This window comes from Colletotrichum orchidophilum (genome assembly GCF_001831195.1).
Source record: "Colletotrichum orchidophilum strain IMI 309357 chromosome Unknown Scaffold_2.1, whole genome shotgun sequence".
NCBI lineage: Eukaryota > Fungi > Ascomycota > Sordariomycetes > Glomerellales > Glomerellaceae > Colletotrichum > Colletotrichum orchidophilum.
Window position 1 is genome coordinate 659,304 of NW_019172958.1, and position 19,318 is coordinate 678,621.

Consider the following 19,318-nt stretch of genomic DNA (forward strand, 5'->3'; position numbering starts at 1 on the left):
CGGCGCGACGACGGCTTGTCAATGGTTGACAGTAGCCTGTAGGGCTGCGAGAGATGCTTATTACATGACAATTCCACCCACCCCTTGTCTCTGGAAATTATGTGCGATAAGACACAGAGCCAAGTCAGATCGTACAGATGCGGTCAACAAGCGACTGAAGAATTGCCTATTATTCACTGACGCGAGGCCAGCACTCGATAAGCTATAGGAAAAAAGGAACGGGCATAATGAACATCTCGTTGCTGCATCGGCGCTCAATTTAGGGACAGCGAGTTTGATTGTCAATGTCGGTATTACCGCTCTCTATAGTCTGCAGTCTGTACTATGGTACACATTGTTTCCTCTTGGCTTGAACCTCATCCAATGCCGATTGAAAAGGGGGGAAAAAAGGTTCAGTTCGTATCCGGGCACTGGGGCGCGCCTGATAGCCCCTGCCTGCATGTGTTCTGGCCAGCTCGTAAGAAAGGGATAGGTACAAAGGAAGGTACGGAGCAGAGTGGTGGAAAGGACGTGAGATGACACCAGCCCCCACCAACTGCAAATGTGCAACTTCTTACCATCTAATTGGGATTCCTGCGCAAACTCAACCAAGACTCCTACACCATTGTATCGACCAAAAGCCACCACGTTAGCAAAAACGGCCCGAGGCTCTGGTGATAACTGCGGGACACGCTGAAAATGAGACGCGTCTCCAGCACAGCCCGGTAACGCGTGGCATGAGTGCATAGTCTACCGTCCCGGCGGATTAAACCTAATGTGGTTGCTTCTGTTTTCTCCCCCCTCCCTCGCTCTCTCAGACGTCTTCTTGTGCTTCGAGAAGGAGAACAATGCACAGCACAGTCCCGACATCAGACAGACGATTAACGATGCAGCAACTACTACACCAGGTCTGCTACCCCGGGCCTGGAACTATCTGTTGGAGCCTCATTCTGTGTGCATCAAACCTCGGACGGCTGGTTCGTCCTCTCTTTCTCCTAATTCTCCTTACCGTTCCATCCCGCCTTGGCCGCCGCCGGTCTCGTTGTCCCCGTCAGCATCGCCTCAATAACGATGTCTCTAGCCCAAGTTGCGTGTCTTGGCGGGGCAAGAGATAATGGCATTTGTGCTACCTTTATCTCGGCGGCTGTCGAGTGGCGACGACGACGACGACGACGAACGGACGGGCGACCTCTGAGAGGATAGAAAGTAAAAGTGAGGCAAGAAGCTCAGAGCATGAAACACTTCAGAAAACTTTAACTGGACAAGGACTCGCTGCATTCCCCGGGTTCTCCCAGCATCTTCCCTCAATCAGATACCCATCGCTCGGTAGCTTCGGGAACAAAAATTGGTGCCATTACCACTGTACAAAGTCTCCCCTACTGTCGGTCACCGCCTGTCAGGTCACCAACTTGCCGGCCTACCTAGCAGCGCCAAGAGCACCCAGCTTGGTGCTATGCTCTGCTCATCACCGCTCCTCGCCAGTCTCTAGATAAACCAAACCCTCCACGAGTCAAGCAGCGGTTTCAGAGCGTGCGCCGACGGCATCCGACCTTCCTTTTGGATTCCCCTTGATATCCTTTGTTCAAGATCACCTTTGTCCCAAGATTTGACCCAACTCCGAAGGCACTCCTTATTACATTGACCATGGGCCAGTTAGTCGTCTCTCAGCCTCCGACGTACTCCCATCCTACGCTAGCAGGTACTATGTAGCATCTCACACAGTCTTTTGTATCGTGCTGCGGCAGAGTGCCATCCGCAACGTGAGTCACTTCGCTCAGGCTTTTGGGCCAGCAATTTAACAGACTTCGGCCTCCCGACAGTGTTGGGTTCAGGGTTGTGGATTGCTATTTTCGGTCAAATAATAAGTTGATACACTCAGACCGGCCTCAGTGACACTTGGCGCAACCCAAGGTTCTCATGGCTTGCGGGCCGCTAGAAGGAGAGAAAGTTTCAATAATGGGACCGGCAATCCGATATGCAATCCATCAAACTTTGTCCATCGCGAGAGCAACAAGTTGAAATGAGCGCCGCCCCTGAACAGAACACCAGTATCACCGACGGCCAGCCGCACAGCTCTACTGCAATCAATATATAGCGCAGTTTGCATGCCGCAATCTCATCAATTGCCCGCAGCACAGTATCGATGCTTGGGCATTGATCGATGGATTGTGCCTACGCCGATTACGCTGAACCTCCAATGACAATGCCAATGCCTAAGCCATCCTCCTACTACGTACACACAAGCATACAACCCTTGTCGTCCATGTCGCTCGCCCCTCCCCCTGCGTCTCCTCGGATGCCACGCAAGGCTGACAGCAGTAGCAAAGCTGTTCTATTTGCCTATCCTTGACACACCCTGACCAAACGTTGTTGGGATGGTTGTGATGTGGCCGGGCGGGCAGATTCAGCTGCCAAGCTGCACCGCCAATGATGCTTGATTCTTTTCACCATTCTGCTACCCGCAGGATTCGCTGATGATTACGAACTCACGCCAAGAACTAAGACAGCGCGATTATACGACCAAATCAGGACTTGCTTAATGACGAGTCGGCAAGGAGTCTAACGAGAGGCGTGGTTCGGCTGATGTACAGTACGTGATGATGTCAAAATTGCTTAACAGACTAGTCAAAGCGGACAATTTTGTTTGAGAGACCGCTTTCTTACGCAATTACTCCTCTCTGGCAAGCCAATCCGATGGCCAAGACACGTGTCCATCTTTTCTTATCGTATCTATTCCTCACATTTGCAAAATAAGCGGCCGGGCGTATGACTGCGTCGCTGGGAGCCTGGGACGAGCGATGGTCGATCAGGCTGGCTCCTGAAGGAGAGAATCCCTGGCTTGGCCCCGACCAAAGTTTTGCGAAAACGGGGCCATGGGTTTCCGACAGAGGGGCCCCCGTCACCAGTATGATGATTGCGCCAGATACTGAAATCGGAACATAGCGGCATCTCTCGAGAGTAACGAGGATCAGTGAGCAGCAAAAGGAGATGAGCGAAATCGTGCGAATGACAGATGAGGCGAGGGCATCTGTGGATCGACTTACACCCAGCGCGTTGCGTTGGATTCTAGAGGGGCACATCGAAAGTCTGGGCTGGCCCGGGCGTCTGTCTGCTCCTGGCAGGGGTTCAGCGCACAGTACCAACTCGGTCGGGCGCTAACTGTCTCCAGCCGGGGCGTCGGCCGGCTCCACTCCCGCAATCGATTGACAGCAATCGCGCCCGGGCGGCGCCCAGATGGCAGCGCCCATTGGCGGCGAGGCGGCTCGCTGCTCAGAATCGTGCTACAGAACATCCGTAGAAGTAAGAAGGTAAGCGTCCCACGGGCAATGATCCACCGTCACGACGCGGCACAGCAAACCCGGTCCAGCGGACCACATGTCGCCTCGTGTCTTGAAAAGGCTACTCGGGGCTGTCTGTCTCCTGTCAACCAGTCAGTCAGTGAGCTGGGGTTTACGCTCGAGCTGTCGAGGGAGAGTGTAGGAGGTGAGATTGTGTAATATACGGTAGTTCCAGACCATTATCGTCAGCTATGTGGAAGTTACAGCGTACAAAGATAGGCCGCATGGCTGAGAGGCCGGCAGGAGAGACAGCAACGAAAAGAAAGCGAAGAAGAAAACAGACCCCTGAAAAGCAAGCCCCTTTATCCTTGTCGTCTCTCCGTCCGACGCTACCAAAATGAGTCTAGGAGGCAAGGGGATGAGGGGCAGAACTACGTGCAGGGCGTCGAAGACAAGGGAGGAGAGGTGGAGGGCGAGGTCGGTCCCCCAATGGGTTTGGGGGCCGCTACCACCCGCAATGGATCTGTTCGAGTTGGAGAAAATTAAAATAGCAAACGCGACTTTTTTTTTTTTTTTTTTTTTTTTTCCCTGGCAGCGAAAAGGACCCGAAGCTTTTCTCTCCACTGGGCCTCGCTGGGCGGACGGACGGTCGGTTCTACAGGGCGAGGTCGCGCATAGGCTGTTGCACCGGGATGTTGTCTCCACGACCCCTACCTTGCACTCACTGTACAGTGGTACAGAGTACCTCAGTTCCCTTGCCCTCCGCAGAGCCCTGGAGGTTTGTACCTTTTGTCTGCAGTGTGTACGTATCTTTTTTACTGAGGTGGGAAAGAGGGACACCTTTCGCCTGACCCGCTCCATTTCGCAAACCCTCCATCCTGAGCATCGCTTCTTTCCTTTGCCTTCTGTGACGTGCTGGACTGGAACTTGTTGATTTGCATTGCATTTCCTGCCTTTCTTCACTTATTCGTTTCCTTCCTCCCGCAACACAAAGCAGACCGTCTTTCTCTTCTTTGGTTGTGGTGCTGCAGTCTCACCGCCACGAATACACCCGAACGCTTGGAGAGACACTCCCGTCATTGGCGACAACAATCTGCCATTCCCTCGATCCCTCAGACCTTGCCTTGCGACACCTCTGTCGACGTCCCACCGCTCTCTTTTTCGCAAACGGCGAACTGCATCTCAGCCTAGCAGAGCTTCAGCTGTTGATCATAGCAATCCGATACAATGGCCACCCAAACCAAGGCGGCCGCCAACGGCGACGTCAACCACCAACCCATCAATGTCATTATCCCCATTGGCGGCATTGGTTCACGCTTCGCAAAGGAGGGCTATCGCTACCCAAAGCCCCTGATCAACATTGTCGGCCGGCCCATGCTGCTTTGGCTGATTGACAACCTGAGCCTCAAGCCTGGCGACACCCTGTGGATGGCCATCAACGAGGAGGTCGACGACGAGTTCAGAATCGGCCAGCTCGTGAGCAAGACCTTTCCCAAGATCGACTTCAGACTCCTGCGCTTGCGCCACCAGACCAAGGGTGCCAGCGAGACGGTAAGCCCTCCACCAAGCTTTCTTGCAATCTTTCCGGCTCTTTCAGCCGCTCTCTCTCCTCTCCCCTCTTGCGCATTTCGCCCAAGGAGGGGCAAAGCCAAGCTCGGAAGCGCATCGCTGACGGACCCCCCCGTAGCTCTACATTGTCACCCAGAGCATGACCAAGAAGCACCTCGAGCGCAAGACTGTCTCTCTCGACTGCGATACCATCTACTGGGCCGATGTCCTCCAGGATATTCGCAACATGCCCCAGGGTCACGGCGGCTGCTTCTACTTCCCCGACGTTGGCGACAAGCCCATCTTCTCTTACATCAAGACGGAACCCAAGTGAGTGACCAACGGGAGCCAAGCGCGCGAGTTTCCCTTTACCGAAAGACAAGTCTGACAGATCGCTGCTACAGAGACGGTTTGGAGCGCATAGTCGACATCCAGGAGAAGAAGGCCATCTCCAACAAGGCAAACACGGGCGCATACGTTTTCCCGTCCGCCGGCCAGCTTAAGTCATGGGCTGCCGAGAACCTCGATATGAAGAGGCCCGATGGGTCAGAAGTGGGCGAGTACTACACCTCCCAGATGATCGCCCTCATGATCCAAAACGGCGTGCCCTACCTGGGCATGCCCGTCAGCACCAAGGACTTCAGCGTTGTCGGCACACCCGAGCAGCTGAAAGACCTCCTGAAGCTTCTCAAGACCGATACTTCCAACCTCCCCATCAAGCTGAAGAAGCGCCGCTTCTGCTTCGATCTCGACATGACCTTAGTCGGCGTGCCCGCCGTGGCCGGAGATTACTCCACCTGCCCTCCCATCGAGAAGAACATTCGCCTTGTGCAGCAATTGTACAACGCGGGTCATTACATCATCATTGTAAGTCCTGTCATGGCGCTTGGCAAGCAAGGAGCAGATCATGGCTCCTGGCTTATCCCGTGACTTCCCACTGACCCTCGAATAGCAAACGGCCCGCCGGATGCGCACACATCACGGAAACTTGGGATCAGTTTTGGCCGACGTCGGTCCCGTCACCTTTGCACAGCTTGCCAAGTACGAGATCCCATATCACGATATCCACTTCGGCAAGCCCTACGCCGATGTCTACGTCGATGACCTGGCTGTCAACGCCAACCTCGACACTATGCGGGAAATTGGCTGGCTTTTGGATGAGCAGGACCCAGCTGCCTTGATCGGACAAGATGCTGCGACGGGTGACGACGCAAAGAAGGCCGGCATGATTGCCGCACGCGACTTCAACACCATTCAAATCATTGGCGACAAGGTGATCAAATCGAGCAAGTCTGAGAACATTCTCGGAGAGCTCTTCTTCTACTCTCACATGCCCTCAGAGATTGCCCAAGTTTTCCCCACCGTATATAACGTAGACTACATTCCCGACACCACCACTTATAACATCACCATGGAGAACCGACGTGGTCTGACCTTCTCTCACCTCCTGGTCGGTCGGTCTATTACCAAGGGCCGCCTCATTTCCCTTCTCAAGGCCCTCCACACCGTCCACACCACGGGCAGCACAGACAAGGCCACGCTCAAGATCCCCAGTGCTCTGGAGAAGAAGTTTGAGGAGCACTCACTCGCGCGGGCAAACAACCGCGTCAACATTTACGCAAATTACGGCTCGAAACTGCGCAGCCGTTACTACAGGGACCAGCACAAATATGATGCGCTCGGTCCCCTCGCTGCCTCTCTCTTCGCCCGTATTAACGAGTTCCTCGACACGTACGAGGCTGAGGAGAAGGGTGTACATGCTCAGGTCATTCACGGTGACCCGGTCTTTAGCAACGCGATCCTTTCCAAGGACGAGAAGCTCGTCAGCTTTATTGACGTGCGCTGCCAGCTGGAGAACACGTTGACGCCCGAGGGCGACATCCACTACGACCTAGGCAAGGTCCTCCAGTCGCTTTGCGGCTACGACCACATCCTGTTCATGAGCGCGAATAACTACGACCTGCGCGACGCTCTCGACAGTGACAAGCCTCTTCTCGACGAGGCCGACTCAGACCTCCTCGAGAGCCTCCAGGAGCACTTCTTCACCTTCCTCGAGGAGACGTACTCCGTGCGCCTGCATCGCAAGACCCTCTTCCGCATTACCGCCTCCCTCTTCTTCAGCTTGATCCCCCTGCACCGGCCTGAACTCGGCGCCGTCTTCCTACGGATGTGCAAGGAGACGCTCGACAAGGCGAGCAACATCAACTACGGCCCGGGCGCGCGCTCCACGGCAGGTCTCACGCTCAGCCGGCGCGCGAGTTCCAACTTTGGTTCCGAGGAGAAGGCCCGCGAGATGCCCATCGCCTCGGGCAAGGGCGAGAATCTTTCTATCCCTAGCGTTACTGTCACTGCGAAATAAGCGAGTTTTTATCGCGGTGATGTCGCATGAGTGCTCTTGAGAAACCAAGCCGTCCGAGTCGCGGGTCATGATGTGCCGAGCTATTGGTGTTCCGAACCATCGGAAAGGTGGAGGTGGGTTGCCATGGCGGGGGTGGATTTGCATCGATTTCATACGGGACAGAGCTTCCGGAAAGAAAGCGGAGAGCTCATGTGGAGCCTTTCGACACGTCACGTCGGAACCCAGCCGAGAGCGTCGTGCGAGAATACGAGCAAGTGGCGTTTGCTTCACCTGTTCGTAGCTACTTACGTATAGCGTATAGGGAGGAAAAGTAGGGAAGCGTTTTGACCGGGGTTTTCACTGCAACTTGTAGGGTGTTGTTGTTCAGCGTCGGTCTATGAGGGTCATGTAGTGCTTACTATACCAAGATATGAGGGAAAATTTTCATACACCTAGACCTTTTATGCAGCATGTGGTGTGACTTTTGATACTTTTGATATGGTTGAGACTTGGCTTGCTAGAGATACACGCAGGCTGTCGCCTCAGTGAGTTTTTGCTGCGACAGAACACTTTTTAATCACCAACTGAAAAGACTTTGTAACTCGGGAATGACAACGTTCACTATCAATGCTCGGCAGAGCAGGGCCTGCTCACCCAGGTAATCCTATCTACTTTCGCTCGATTGAGGCCAACTCCTCTCCTGACTGACCCGGAACTAGTAAGTTCATTCTCCCGTAATCTTCCCCAACAACAATGCTTGCGTCCCTCGTCGTCATCATCCCGTCGCACTTCATCCAACCGCCACCCGCCAGAATCCATGGTCTGCACCTTCAGATGTACCACATGGTGCCTTTGAACATCTCAGATGCCTGAGGGTCAGCGTCAGGGCCCTTGCCACCCAGAGGCAGCAGGGAAAGGGACTCGGTGGGACGCTCGCCCTCGAACATGCTCTGGCCGCGAGCGCCGTATTCGTCAACCATCTCCGCCGCCTTGGGGCCGGAGCGGAAGCCCTGGGACGTGGCAATGTTCTCGTGTGCACGAGCCCGGCCACAGGCAAGATCGGCATAGTAAATTGCCGGGTGAAGTGATACGGGGGTCGTCGAGCGAGCGTATTGGTAACATTGACCATAGATCATCCGCTGAAGATCGTTTGCACCCATCTTGGCCTCGTCCATCAGAATGGTGTAGTGCACGGGACGGGCAGTGCCCTGGATAGCCACGTGCGAGCAGAGGTAGAAGTCCCACCAGAAGGGGTGGCAGACTTCCTTCTCGAGGAGAGTTCCCGGAAGGGGGTTTCCGTTCTTGTCACCTGTACCTTGCTGCGGGAAGAAGCGAATGTGATGACGCTTGGTAGCCACAATGACCGTCCACTTGGGCTGCGTGGCGTTGGGGTATATACTCTTGATGATACTCTTCATCGTTCCGACTTCGTATTCCAACACGTGTGAGTACTGACCCTCGCTGACACCGTCACGGAAGTAGACGATGTGGGGAGGCGGCGCTGGGTAGTTCATCCGCTTGTGCCAGGTGGGCATGAGACGACCGAGGAAGGTGCGGGCGCTCACTGGAGAGAGCATTTCAACGCGGTAGCCGTTGGTCTCGACGGCAGCAGAGTAGAAGGTAGCATCCTGATCCATCGACATGGTCATCGCCGCCATCGAGGGAGCGTCGATTCCGGGGGTAGCGTGGGAGACGTCGACACCAATAATCATGGTGACTTCCTTGAAGAAGGCAGGGGCCTTGTTAGAAGGACCAGACGGGTGAGGAATGCGGCAGGTAATACCCCCCAGCTTTGCGTTGACTTTCATGGCCACGTTGGAATGATACTGGGCCTGGTTCTTGTCAACGTGCCGGGCAAGAACGCACTGGGTGAGCAAGCCGAAGCGGCAATCGCCGGACTTCTTGATGCGCTCATAAGAGCCAACGTTACTAAACCGCAAGATACAGAACAGAAGCTGCGGTACGGCCTTGTTCTGGGCCTTGATTTGGGCATACGCCTTAGCAACTGCGTCGGCGACGTTGCTATTCCGGGCCTCACTGTCAATGACGATGGCGTCCTTGGTAATTTTGCCTCCGTGCCCAGTGTAGGTCTGCCTGAACGTCTGCGCAAAGGCCTGGGCGCTGGCCCTGTTAGTTGCATTCTCGAGAATCAGAATACCCCAAGACTGGAGGGGAGCACGGTTAGGCACCCAGAACTTCTTGCCTCGCAGATCCCAGCGACCAGAGAACATCGGGCTGATCACATTATTGGCGTATTGGATCTTGGGAGGCTCAAGGAGGCTGCCAGTGGTCTTGGCCATCTGATCTTCGAAGACAACACCGTATTGGCGGAGATAGGGATCCTCCTTCCACGCAAGCTGGTTCTTCGCGTCGATGATGTCGCCCTTGCGCTGGTTCGGACGTGTGACAGCAGCCTTGATCATGGCCGAGGTCTGGTCAGGGTCGAGCTTGTAGTTGTATCGCTGCATTGCAGCAATTACACAGACCTCCATGGGAAAGAAGCCGGCTTTCGCAGTCTCGACAACAGGCCAGTCATGGTATTGAACCTTGTAGCCGTAGGTCTTGTTGAAGTACTGCGTGATATTCATCTCCTCGCCGTTGTTGGTAAAGACGATGCTGTCAGTAGTAGCACCCCTCTCGCCATAACTTGGGTTGAATGCAAACCCCTTGATGGTGTAAACCTTGTCCCAGTTCTCCTTGCCGCGGTGCTTGGGGCAAAAACGAAGCTTTGCTAGCTTTCGAAGATGCTTGAAGGCATCCGACATGGTGTAGACTGTCTTGCCGCTCTTATCTTGCTGGCGAACTGGCTTCAAGACATTGGCGATGTCGTTCGGCGCCATGCCCTGCCATCTGCGGTCGCAAGTACCCAGGAAGTCTCTGACGAAGTGATGCAACTGAACATCTCCCTTCCAGAATGCCGTATTGGCAACGTCGACATTCAAGCCGAGTCCACGACCAAGTTTATTCATAACCGACTGGTTCATTCGAACGGAAGAGTAGACACCCTTGACGACCTCTAAGCAAGCGCCTAGATCCATGCTTTTCTTCTGGCGCTCGTTGTAGAAGTTGCGCTTAATCGATAGAAGGCGCTCACTGGGGTACTGGCGGACCAAATGGTCGAGGAAGTTCATGCACTCGAGAACAGAGTTGTCCCAGTCCATTTTGCCAGTGAGGTATGCTTCAAGAGCTGCAAGGTGTATTTTCTTCGTCTCCTTCATCACGAAGAAGAAGGAGTTATCACGCGGCTTGGCATTTGGACGGACTGGCTTGCCCTCATCAAGGTCCACTTTCAAGCGTTCTTCGCCACGATTGATGGGTACCGAGGACCTGTATCTATGTCAGCGAGAATTAAAATTGAAGGAAATGGGAAAATATACCAAGCCAGCTTGCGTCCGTCCTGTAACCAGAGGGTCTTGTACTTCTTCAGCATGGCCTGAACAGGTGGAGAGTCCCAGACCTTCTTGAAGACGACGTTGTACTTCAAGGGCACAGGAGAAATGGACACATCGTATTGGTAAATGGTCATCTTGTCGTTCCACTGTTTCACGCGGAACTGGTTGACCTCCAAGTTGACTTGCTTACCAGCCGTATTGAAACCGGGTCTCCGAATGAAGGGAGTCTCGCCGGCATTAAGATACGACTCGGGAGGAGGGTCGATGCGCGAGTTGATGTGATCCTTGCTGGGACCGCCCTCGGGCTTCGCCGGGTCGAAGCCCATGGAAGGCCCAAAGCCATGTTTGGGCTTCTGGGAGGACTGAGACCCCGAGCGAGATCTGCCAGGACTGCCGGGATTGGCAGGACCACGGGTAGGGGAGCGACCGGTGGAAGACATCCTGGGCGGTGGCGGAAGCTGTGATGCTACGCAGAACACTTTTCAGTAATTGGAAAGGAAAGATTGAGATGTGTTTCGGAGAAAAATAACTTGTGTGTTTGTTGAAGTTGGCTTGTGGATGTTGTCCACGAGGATTCGTAATGAACGCTATTGCGGCTTGTGATCAGTATCCGTAGGCTTCTCGCTCAGGTAGATGATGTTGACAGGTGAAAGGAGAGGAACAGAAGGAGATTTGAAGTGGAGGAAGATGACCCTTTTGTGGCTGTCTGGAGAAGAGTTTCAAGGAAGGAGGAAATTGGGAGAGAAGGTACGAATGTGGAATACGGAAATGGGTGAGGGAAGGAGCAGGGAGAGCCTAGTCGCTCTGGGGAAGTGAGGTCTTGCTGGTTTGGGGGTTCTAAAATACCGTTGCTATTGAGTTATCCTGTAAGTGTAGAGAATGATAATTGTGAATAGTGAAGATGCAAGAAGGATGGAAGGGCAAGGTACCTTGTCTGAGTCGAGGCTGGTCAAAGTTGAGGCGTGGTGGTAGGTGTGTGGAAGGAAAGAAAAGAGTGAGTTGTGAGTGGAGGGAAGATGTCGTTTTGTAGACCAGGTGGAAGATAATTCAGTATCGTAGTAGGAGGAAGGAGACAGTTTGTGGATTATGGAAGGAACGTTGGGAACATTGTTTGCGCGTGTGTACCTTATCTTATGAGTGTTTGTACGGATTTGTAAGGTAGGTCAAGGATGGATGTGTTGAACCAGTTACCTGAGTTTGTATTATTGAAGTCGATTGAAGTGTGTGTGTGTGTGTGTGTGTGTATGCGTGTGTGTTTGTGCGTGTGGACAGGTGGTGGAAGAGAAGAAGAAGAGCTGGAGGCTGGAGGGCCAAAGAGTTGGTTTATATAGATTCCGAACGGAGAGATATGGAGATCGATTTGACAGTTTGCGGGAAGGAGCAGCAATAGGAAAGAAGGATCGAGAGCCAGGCCGAATGATAGATTTTGGAAGCCACGAAACAAGAATGCCAGTTCCTTGAAGAGAAATTGGATAGGTTGGATTACGAAAGGCAAATCTTCAAGAAGAGGCATTGAGGCATTTTGAGCGGATCATTCAGGTCATTTTATCACGTCCCGTTTCCAGAGGGGAGTTTGTATATCTATATAGCATTAGAGCACACACGGGTGAGCCAACACAAACGGTGATGGTCAAATAGAAGACAAGGATATTACAGATGATGTCTCCAGTGACTCTGCTGGCATAAATTGGTAGGATGGACCCCCGGAATACGTGGGCGATGAAGGTCACCCAAATGTTTCATGGGCATCAGTTATGAGAACAGAAGGTGTGATCAGCATGAAGCTAGGGACAGCTATGAAAGTGAGAATAAAACCCGTGAATAATGATATAATAAAGCATTCACATCAAGCCATCCTACGTATCAGAGACCAGTGACAGGAACAAGAGGATTCGAGGCTTGTGAGAAGGCTAGCTAGCTGGAGTTGGCTCGAGATTCTCGAAACACCAGCAACATTTGCACTTACCTAGGATAGAATCATTTCAGGCGACATACAGAACCGTTAACGCCCGACTGTGGGCTGGAAGGTGCCGCCGGCCTTGTATTTCAGAAGGTACGACAAGAAAGCATGAGGTGAACGCTGCTTGTTTCGGATATGCTTCAGACCACCTTATAATATTGTCGAATTCGAAAACAAACTAATCATTCAAGACTATATCCTAGGAAATGCAACGTATCTCATATGAAAATACTCGGCTTGCCACTTGTAACAGAGCTAATCAGGTGCCCGGTGAAGGGCGATATGATGGTAGTTCCTCTAGATGACATCGCCCAGGGTCTCACTCAACAAAAAGACGGGGAAATTGCTCACTGAAAAGCTCTTGCCACTCAAGGCTTGGTCCAACAGTTGACGAAGTGACAGGTCTGAATCACCATGAGCATCGCCAGAATCATTTCAAGCCAGGTTGGCATATGGGCGTATGAAACGGCTTTCCAAGCCTGTCCGAGGGCATCGGTTCGCATCGTGGGCAGCATAGTGGACTTGTTAAGCTCAGGCCCCCCAGATTGTCTGCAACACGCGCAACTGCTGTGTTCGTCTGCTCTGAAAATATAAGCTTATCCTCAACACGGAGGTCACCAGAAAAACGCACTAGGTACGAAACAATCACAAACTGGAAAGTACACACAAGCAAGTGGTATCTCAAAAGCAGTTTCCTCGTCTACTCGAGCAGCTAGCCAAACTAAGGTAAGTAGGCGACACCTTAGTACCGGCATCCCACGCAGCTGTCCACCATCCATTCACCATCCATCCACCATCCATCCTCATTCCCCGAAGTCTCGCCAACGAGCCACGGAACGCAATGCCATAGTTATGCTTGGACCAAAAATGCATGCTGCTTTCGCGACAGCAGCAGCGCGAGTTAAGTTTCCGCCGCCCTGAACGCCCCCCCATAATGCGGAGCCCCTTGAAATTTTTTTATTATACAGAACATTGATGTCGTCGACTTTGCGGCCAATGTCCCCTTGAAGGACGGAAGAGTAAGAATGCCCTCGAGTTCATGAACCAAAGGTGGGCTCGATACAAACAAAAAGTTCCCCAGACACCGAGCGTACAGAGCCCAGTCCAATATTTGGCGAGCCTTGAGACGCCGACTTATGTGTTCGTCGACCAAGTCTGTGACAGGCATCGTGATTAGGGCCAACCCCTTCGGAAACCCGCCCCTGAATCCTTTTGTCAGTTCCAAGATCAATACAAATATCTGCCATATTGTTGTGCTGGTGCTTGGCCGTAGCCAGCAGGCGTTTGCGGTGCCCAGGTAGCGTTTCCGTCAATGGGAGCCGCTGGTGGGTACTGCCCCTCCTGAAGCACATCATTTTGGTACGCAGCAGGCTCAGCATTTCCGCCGCTGGAACCAGTTCGGAGGGGGGAGCTTCTGTATCCGGATGATGCCAGACGCCGTCCCGACCCATCGTATGGACTGAGGACCCCCTGGGGCGAGTTCCGTCCGCCATTTCCGTATTCAACGTAATCACCGGATGCCTGTCGGCTATGGGAAGGGGGTTGCATACCATTATTTTGTCGAGCGCCAAGCTCTTGTTGGGTTTTCCACGCGCTGTAATCGGGCACCGGGGTCTCGCGGATGAGGCCAACGAGGTTGGGGGCAACCAGGCGGAATGCATTGGGCGAGTGAGCATAGGCATGGGCCGGTGGCAAGATACCCAAGAGGAAAGTGATGTCTCGGGAAAGGGGTGCTCCTTGGTTGCGTCTTTGCTGGTCAAGGCGACGACCAGCAGCACCCTTGAGAGGCGATTCTCCTCTGGCGAGCTTTCGTGGCCGATTGAGCTCTTCGTAATCATCGCCTGCGAACGGTCTCTTGGGAGAGTTTGTGACACCCACGTACTGCGGGCCAGGGCTGGCCGTCTGACGGACCGGCAAGGCCATCGGTGTTTGGCGGACCGAGGTCGGCTGTTCGATGGCTGGGATCAGCAGTTTCGGCCGCAGTTGAACAGCCGGCGAGATGATGAGGCGGTAGGCGATGGGGTCAAACGTTTCTACCGAGAACCGGTTGGCGAAGTGTGAAAGCCTGGGATCGGCTGGCCAGAGTTCTGACATGCGCTTCTCAAGCTCGGCAATCGAGGAGAGCTCTCCAAACTGCGATTCGTACTTGTGGAAGTATGAGTAGAGTTGCTTCGCCTGGTCCTTCTTATCTTCTTTCTGAGTGAGACGGTTGACGCAGGTCTCGAAAACGACACGAGCATCTATGGATGGGTCAGTATGAACCAAGTAAGTATGAAAGGACTAGAACTCACTTGTCGTGTCACCCTTGGAGTGCAAGAATTTGAGATACTCAAGCATGAAACTAGCATCTTCGGGAAATAGTTTCGCACCGCGGTCAAAGATCTTGCCACCAGCTGGGTCGTTATAGATGAGAGCCTCCATCTTCGCAACAGCAATGTAGACGTCACTGGTGAGCTGGCCGCGACCTCGAGCCTCGATGAACACTTGCCGAAGGCCTGAGTTCGTGTTGCCCTTGCCTTGTATCCTCCTAGCAGCTCGACAAAGCGCGATCCATACGAATGAGATAGTGCGCTTCAGCATGTCCGTCTGCACCGAGAATCCCTGCTTCACGGCGTTGATGCGCTCTTCTTTTCCAAGTTCACCGGACTGCTGGTTATCGCCACCAATATCATCATCATTGCGTTCGATCGAGTCCTTAATGTTGGGATCTTGGGCAGAGACTTCCTCAATCTTGCGAACCTCTCTTTCTTCCCGCTCCTTAAGCTTCTTGGACATGGCGTATAACGTGTCGAGGACGCGGCTGTACGGCTCCCTTATTGCCTTCACGCGGGCAGCCTTGCTCGCATCGTCGTCTCCGGCAGGATAGGTCATTTCCACACGGTCTCCATGTCTCAGCGCCAGCAAAACACTTTCGGGATTGGCCTCAATGCCATCTGTCAGGAAAGATAGACCCAGCTCCTTGCCATCCTTGGCAATGTTGTTGGCGAAGCACCACTCTGCTGCGTCCACCCACATCTCGGGCCAAAAGCGAAGAGCCATCAACGCTTGCTTGTAGCAGTACAATACGCGAGCTTTATAGGCTTCAGGCTCTTCGTCCAGAAGAACTAACGGATCGTCCTTCTCCCACTGAATCCACTTCTTCCAGATAGCGACTTGCTCCATGAAGTCCTGATCGCCATGAAAGCCAGATGCAGGGGGAAGTCGAGGAAGTGACGTTCGCGAGAGCCTGGGGATCAGACGATCGAGCTGCGAGTTTGCCGCCTTGGCTGTCATGTAGGCGGGTGAGCGCTTCTGGATAAATTGGCGACCCTGTAATGTCATTAGTAGCAAATCTCTACAGGCGGTACTGTGAACTTACGGTCGTCTTGTTCAGGCTCATTTCGAACTGGTCGTAGTCCTTCCACAAATCCGTAAGCGCAAACATTGGGACTGTGATTGCACGGTGGTAGGCCTTGCGCAACTGATCCATCTTCTGCTGATCCTGCCAGCCACTGCCTCCAACTTGGCCCGGACCACTCTTGATGAACTGGACGTAGTCCTTCCATAGTTGACCTGAGTCCCGATCAATGCCAACGGAAGCAATCACAAAATCGTAAGACATGCTCAAAATCCGGCGGGACTCTCCATTGGGGTCGTTGTTCAGATCGTATCGTCTACGGATATAGTTGAGGTATACGGTCCAGAGCTTGACATTGGGCACGTTGACCAGTGAACGGCTGAAAAGCGCTTCGGCGTCCTGAAAGCGGTTGGAGTCCAGCTCGAGCTGTGCCCAATCGGCCCAAATGTCGGCCTGGATGTGTGTCAGGGTAAACTTCACTGTCCACAATCAAAATTGTACTTACAGCTTGGGGGAAAACTTGGAGGAATCGCTCGTAGACAGCACGCAGCTCATCCAACTGGTCGTAGCGACGGTGTTCGGCGAACAACGCGAGCCAGGCATCCATGTCCCCTCTTGGGTCCTCCTTCACACGATCCTCCAGAATGCCAAAAGTGTCATTTGGATCTCTGCTCGGGACAGGCTGCACGTTTGGAAGGGGCGGCGCTTGCGCTGCACTCGATGCCGCACTTGGCGCTCGTACGGCAACCCCATGGTTGGCCTGCTCTGCAGTGGCGCTCACTTGGCCTTGAAGAGGAGTAGACGCAGAAGGGAAGGGGGGGTTTTGTGCAGTGGGAGTCTGTGTCGCAGGAGCAGCAGGAACAGCGGTTGAGGCCGGAGTGGGCGCATCCTCCTCCTCGTCATCGGAGTCTCCCACTAGGAATCCTCCCTGTGTTTTGGGTTTGCCTGATTTCGGCTTGGTGGCTGTGGACGTGGTAGGAGTTGGGATTGAATCGGTGGGGGGGTTGGGCTCTGCGGTCTCTGGAATTGAAGTTATCGTGACCGACTCTGGGTCATATTCGCCAGCATCTTCTGAGTCACCATTCGCAGCTTGATCAAGTGGAAAGGCAGGATCTTGACTTTGTTCGTCGCTATGCTGTATATCATTTGCTTCTTCATATCCATCTTCTCCCCAAGACGCACCCTCGAAGTGTTGGCCACTCTGCGGGAGTTCGGGATCCATTGCGATGATGGGCTCGCCAAATCTTTGTCGCAAAGCTTCGCAAAGGTCACAATGCTATGCAGCCGACCGAACACCTGAAGGCCAATGGGCTTCGCAGTGTAGCACCGGTCGTGGTAGCTATGAGCTGATGGGTCGCCCTGGGCGCGAAGACGCTGTAGGCCCGGTAGTGGAAGGCGTAATTCGGCTCGCACGAGATTAATAAACGGTCGCAAAGCAAAATTTGTCAAGAAGCGCGTCGTTCGTAATCGGCTATCGAAGGTTTCTGATGGCTGCGAGGGATAGTGAAGCTGATGGTGTTGGCTGCCTGTAAGATGAACGGGTCGCAAAATTGAACGGTTGCAGCTTGCTGGCATTGAAAGATTGGAGGAGAGCAAACGCCGAAACCAGGCTAGCTTGGTTTGGCGGTGACCTGGCTAAATATCGGCCGAACTTAGCTACAACCGATAAGACAATCTTATCGGATAAGGATGGCACGCGGTGGCAGCTTCTCCAAGATCCTATTATCCACCTCGAGGTAATTGGGCGTTTGCGGAGTTTATCTACTCAGTAACATGGCTCGTCACATTGGTCTCGCTATCCGAAGTATCTGCTGGATTGCTCTGTTCAAGGTGATTAATGTGTCGAGTGCTACCTGACCAAGCTTCGGTTTGCGTGGCTGGGCTGAGGTGAATTGAGCAGGCACTCGAACAGGCGCGAGAGCCGAAATGGGCTAGCGTCAGCGTGGAGAACACTTTACGCGAAATTCGCGGTACCTAGGGGGAGGCAGGCGCGTCCCACGTCCACGCCGTTGTCCCGTAGCAATTGACCGGTCGAGCCTGCTTCTTCCATCTCGCTCGCCGCAAAACATTCTGACCTTCCACAGACACCTACTCAACCCATCACCTCGGACGGACGTCTACACAGCGACCTCGTTCTCAACTCTCCTTCATCCAAAGTCGCGCAGACTTTTTTTCTTACATTTAACACCAATTCCTCACTCCATAACCCCATCGCCTACATCTCACGATGTCGATCGTCTCGCTTTTGGGCGTTCAGGTTCTGAATAACCCCGCCAAGTTCACGGACAAGTACGAGTTCGAAATCACCTTTGAGTGCTTGGAGTCCTTGGAGAAGGGTAAAATCCGCCTACCAAGTACCATCAGATGCCATTATACTAACGAAGTTTTCACTAGATCTCGAGTGGAAGTTGACCTATGTCGGCTCTGCTACCAGGTCAGTTTGAGGTGGATTTTTTTCATTTCGTACACCGCCATTCGCTAATTGTCGAAAAACAGCGACCAGTACGATCAAGAGCTCGACAGTCTCCTCGTCGGACCTGTTCCCGTCGGAGTCAACAAGTTCATCTTCGAGGCCGATGCGCCCAACACCTCTAGAATCCCCGACGCCGACATTCTGGGTGTCACTGTGATCCTCCTGACCTGCGCTTACGACGGCCGCGAGTTCGTTCGTGTTGGCTACTATGTCAACAATGAGTACGACTCTGAGGAGCTCAATGCCGAGCCCCCCTCCAAGCCTATTATTGAGCGAGTCAAGCGCAATGTTCTTGCCGAGAAGCCTCGTGTAACCCGCTTCGCCATCAAGTGGTACGTTGTCACAGCGCTGAGGGGAAATCAAGAAACCAAAGAAGAGTGGAGCTAACCGAGAGCCATAGGGACAACGATGCCGCTGCCCCCGCCGAGTTCCCCCCTGAGCAGCCCGAGGCTGACCTCGTGGCTGACGAGGACGAGTACGGCGCTGAGGAGCGCGAGGAGGAGGAGGAGGCCGAGGCTGCCCTCGAGGGTGCTGCCAACGGCGAGAAGCCTGCCGGCGAGGATTCGGAGATGGCTGGCGTCGAGAACGGCGAGGGAGAGGCTGTCCCTGCCGAGGAGGACGAGATGTCGGATGACGGCAGCGTCGATATCGAAGGCGAGAGCGAGGACGAGCTGGAGGAGGAGGGCGAAGGCGAGGCTGCTGATGACGATGCCATGGACGTCGATACCGGTGACAAGCCCGTTGCCGCTGCCGGCAAGGCCCAGGAGGTCGCTACTCACTAGGTGACGCCTGTCGAGAGATGTTTTGAAGCTTTTGCCCATACCCCGAATGTTTTGCCGAACCAGAGGTTATTCCACTAGAATTGCGCAGGATGGCGGTTTACACGAAGAATACGACCTGGATGATGATTGCACAAGGTACCCGAGCCATTCAGTATAGATGGTGTGGTCTGAAGAGGAACCAAGTGCAGAAGGGACTTGGTCCTAGTAATTAGATACAAATGATACCTTTAC

At 53.6% G+C, this 19,318-nt stretch overlaps 5 protein-coding genes across 5 annotated transcripts; 3 read left to right on the plus strand and 2 right to left on the minus strand.

Moving 5' to 3' along the window:
- Window positions 1-827: 827 nt before the first annotated feature.
- On the plus strand, window positions 828-1,094 carry CORC01_00344 (uncharacterized protein; the record flags this gene model as incomplete). Its single annotated transcript, XM_022612002.1, has 1 exon — window positions 828-1,094. The coding sequence occupies one exon, from the start codon at window positions 828-830 to the stop codon at window positions 1,092-1,094; it is 267 nt and encodes an 88-aa protein (XP_022481627.1).
- A 3,390-nt stretch (window positions 1,095-4,484) lies between these two features.
- On the plus strand, window positions 4,485-7,164 carry CORC01_00345 (capsule biosynthesis phosphatase; the record flags this gene model as incomplete). The annotated part of the gene is made up of 4 exons (XM_022612003.1): window positions 4,485-4,808; window positions 4,945-5,135; window positions 5,210-5,672; window positions 5,758-7,164. 4 exons carry the CDS (start codon window positions 4,485-4,487, stop codon window positions 7,162-7,164), a joined length of 2,385 nt encoding a protein of 794 aa, XP_022481628.1.
- Window positions 7,165-7,973: 809 nt separating this feature from the next.
- CORC01_00346 (piwi domain-containing protein) lies at window positions 7,974-10,975 on the minus strand (the record flags this gene model as incomplete). Its single annotated transcript, XM_022612004.1, has 2 exons — window positions 7,974-10,470; window positions 10,521-10,975. The coding sequence occupies 2 exons, from the start codon at window positions 10,973-10,975 to the stop codon at window positions 7,974-7,976; spliced, it is 2,952 nt and encodes a 983-aa protein (XP_022481629.1).
- A 2,747-nt stretch (window positions 10,976-13,722) lies between these two features.
- Window positions 13,723-17,054, minus strand: CORC01_00347 (mRNA 3'-end-processing protein RNA14; the record flags this gene model as incomplete). The annotated part of the gene is made up of 4 exons (XM_022612005.1): window positions 13,723-14,735; window positions 14,787-15,804; window positions 15,854-16,285; window positions 16,338-17,054. 4 exons carry the CDS (start codon window positions 17,052-17,054, stop codon window positions 13,723-13,725), a joined length of 3,180 nt encoding a protein of 1,059 aa, XP_022481630.1.
- A 1,005-nt stretch (window positions 17,055-18,059) lies between these two features.
- CORC01_00348 (ASF1 like histone chaperone) lies at window positions 18,060-19,087 on the plus strand (the record flags this gene model as incomplete). The annotated part of the gene is made up of 4 exons (XM_022612006.1): window positions 18,060-18,168; window positions 18,227-18,266; window positions 18,329-18,637; window positions 18,706-19,087. The coding sequence occupies 4 exons, from the start codon at window positions 18,060-18,062 to the stop codon at window positions 19,085-19,087; spliced, it is 840 nt and encodes a 279-aa protein (XP_022481631.1).
- Window positions 19,088-19,318: the final 231 nt, after the last annotated feature.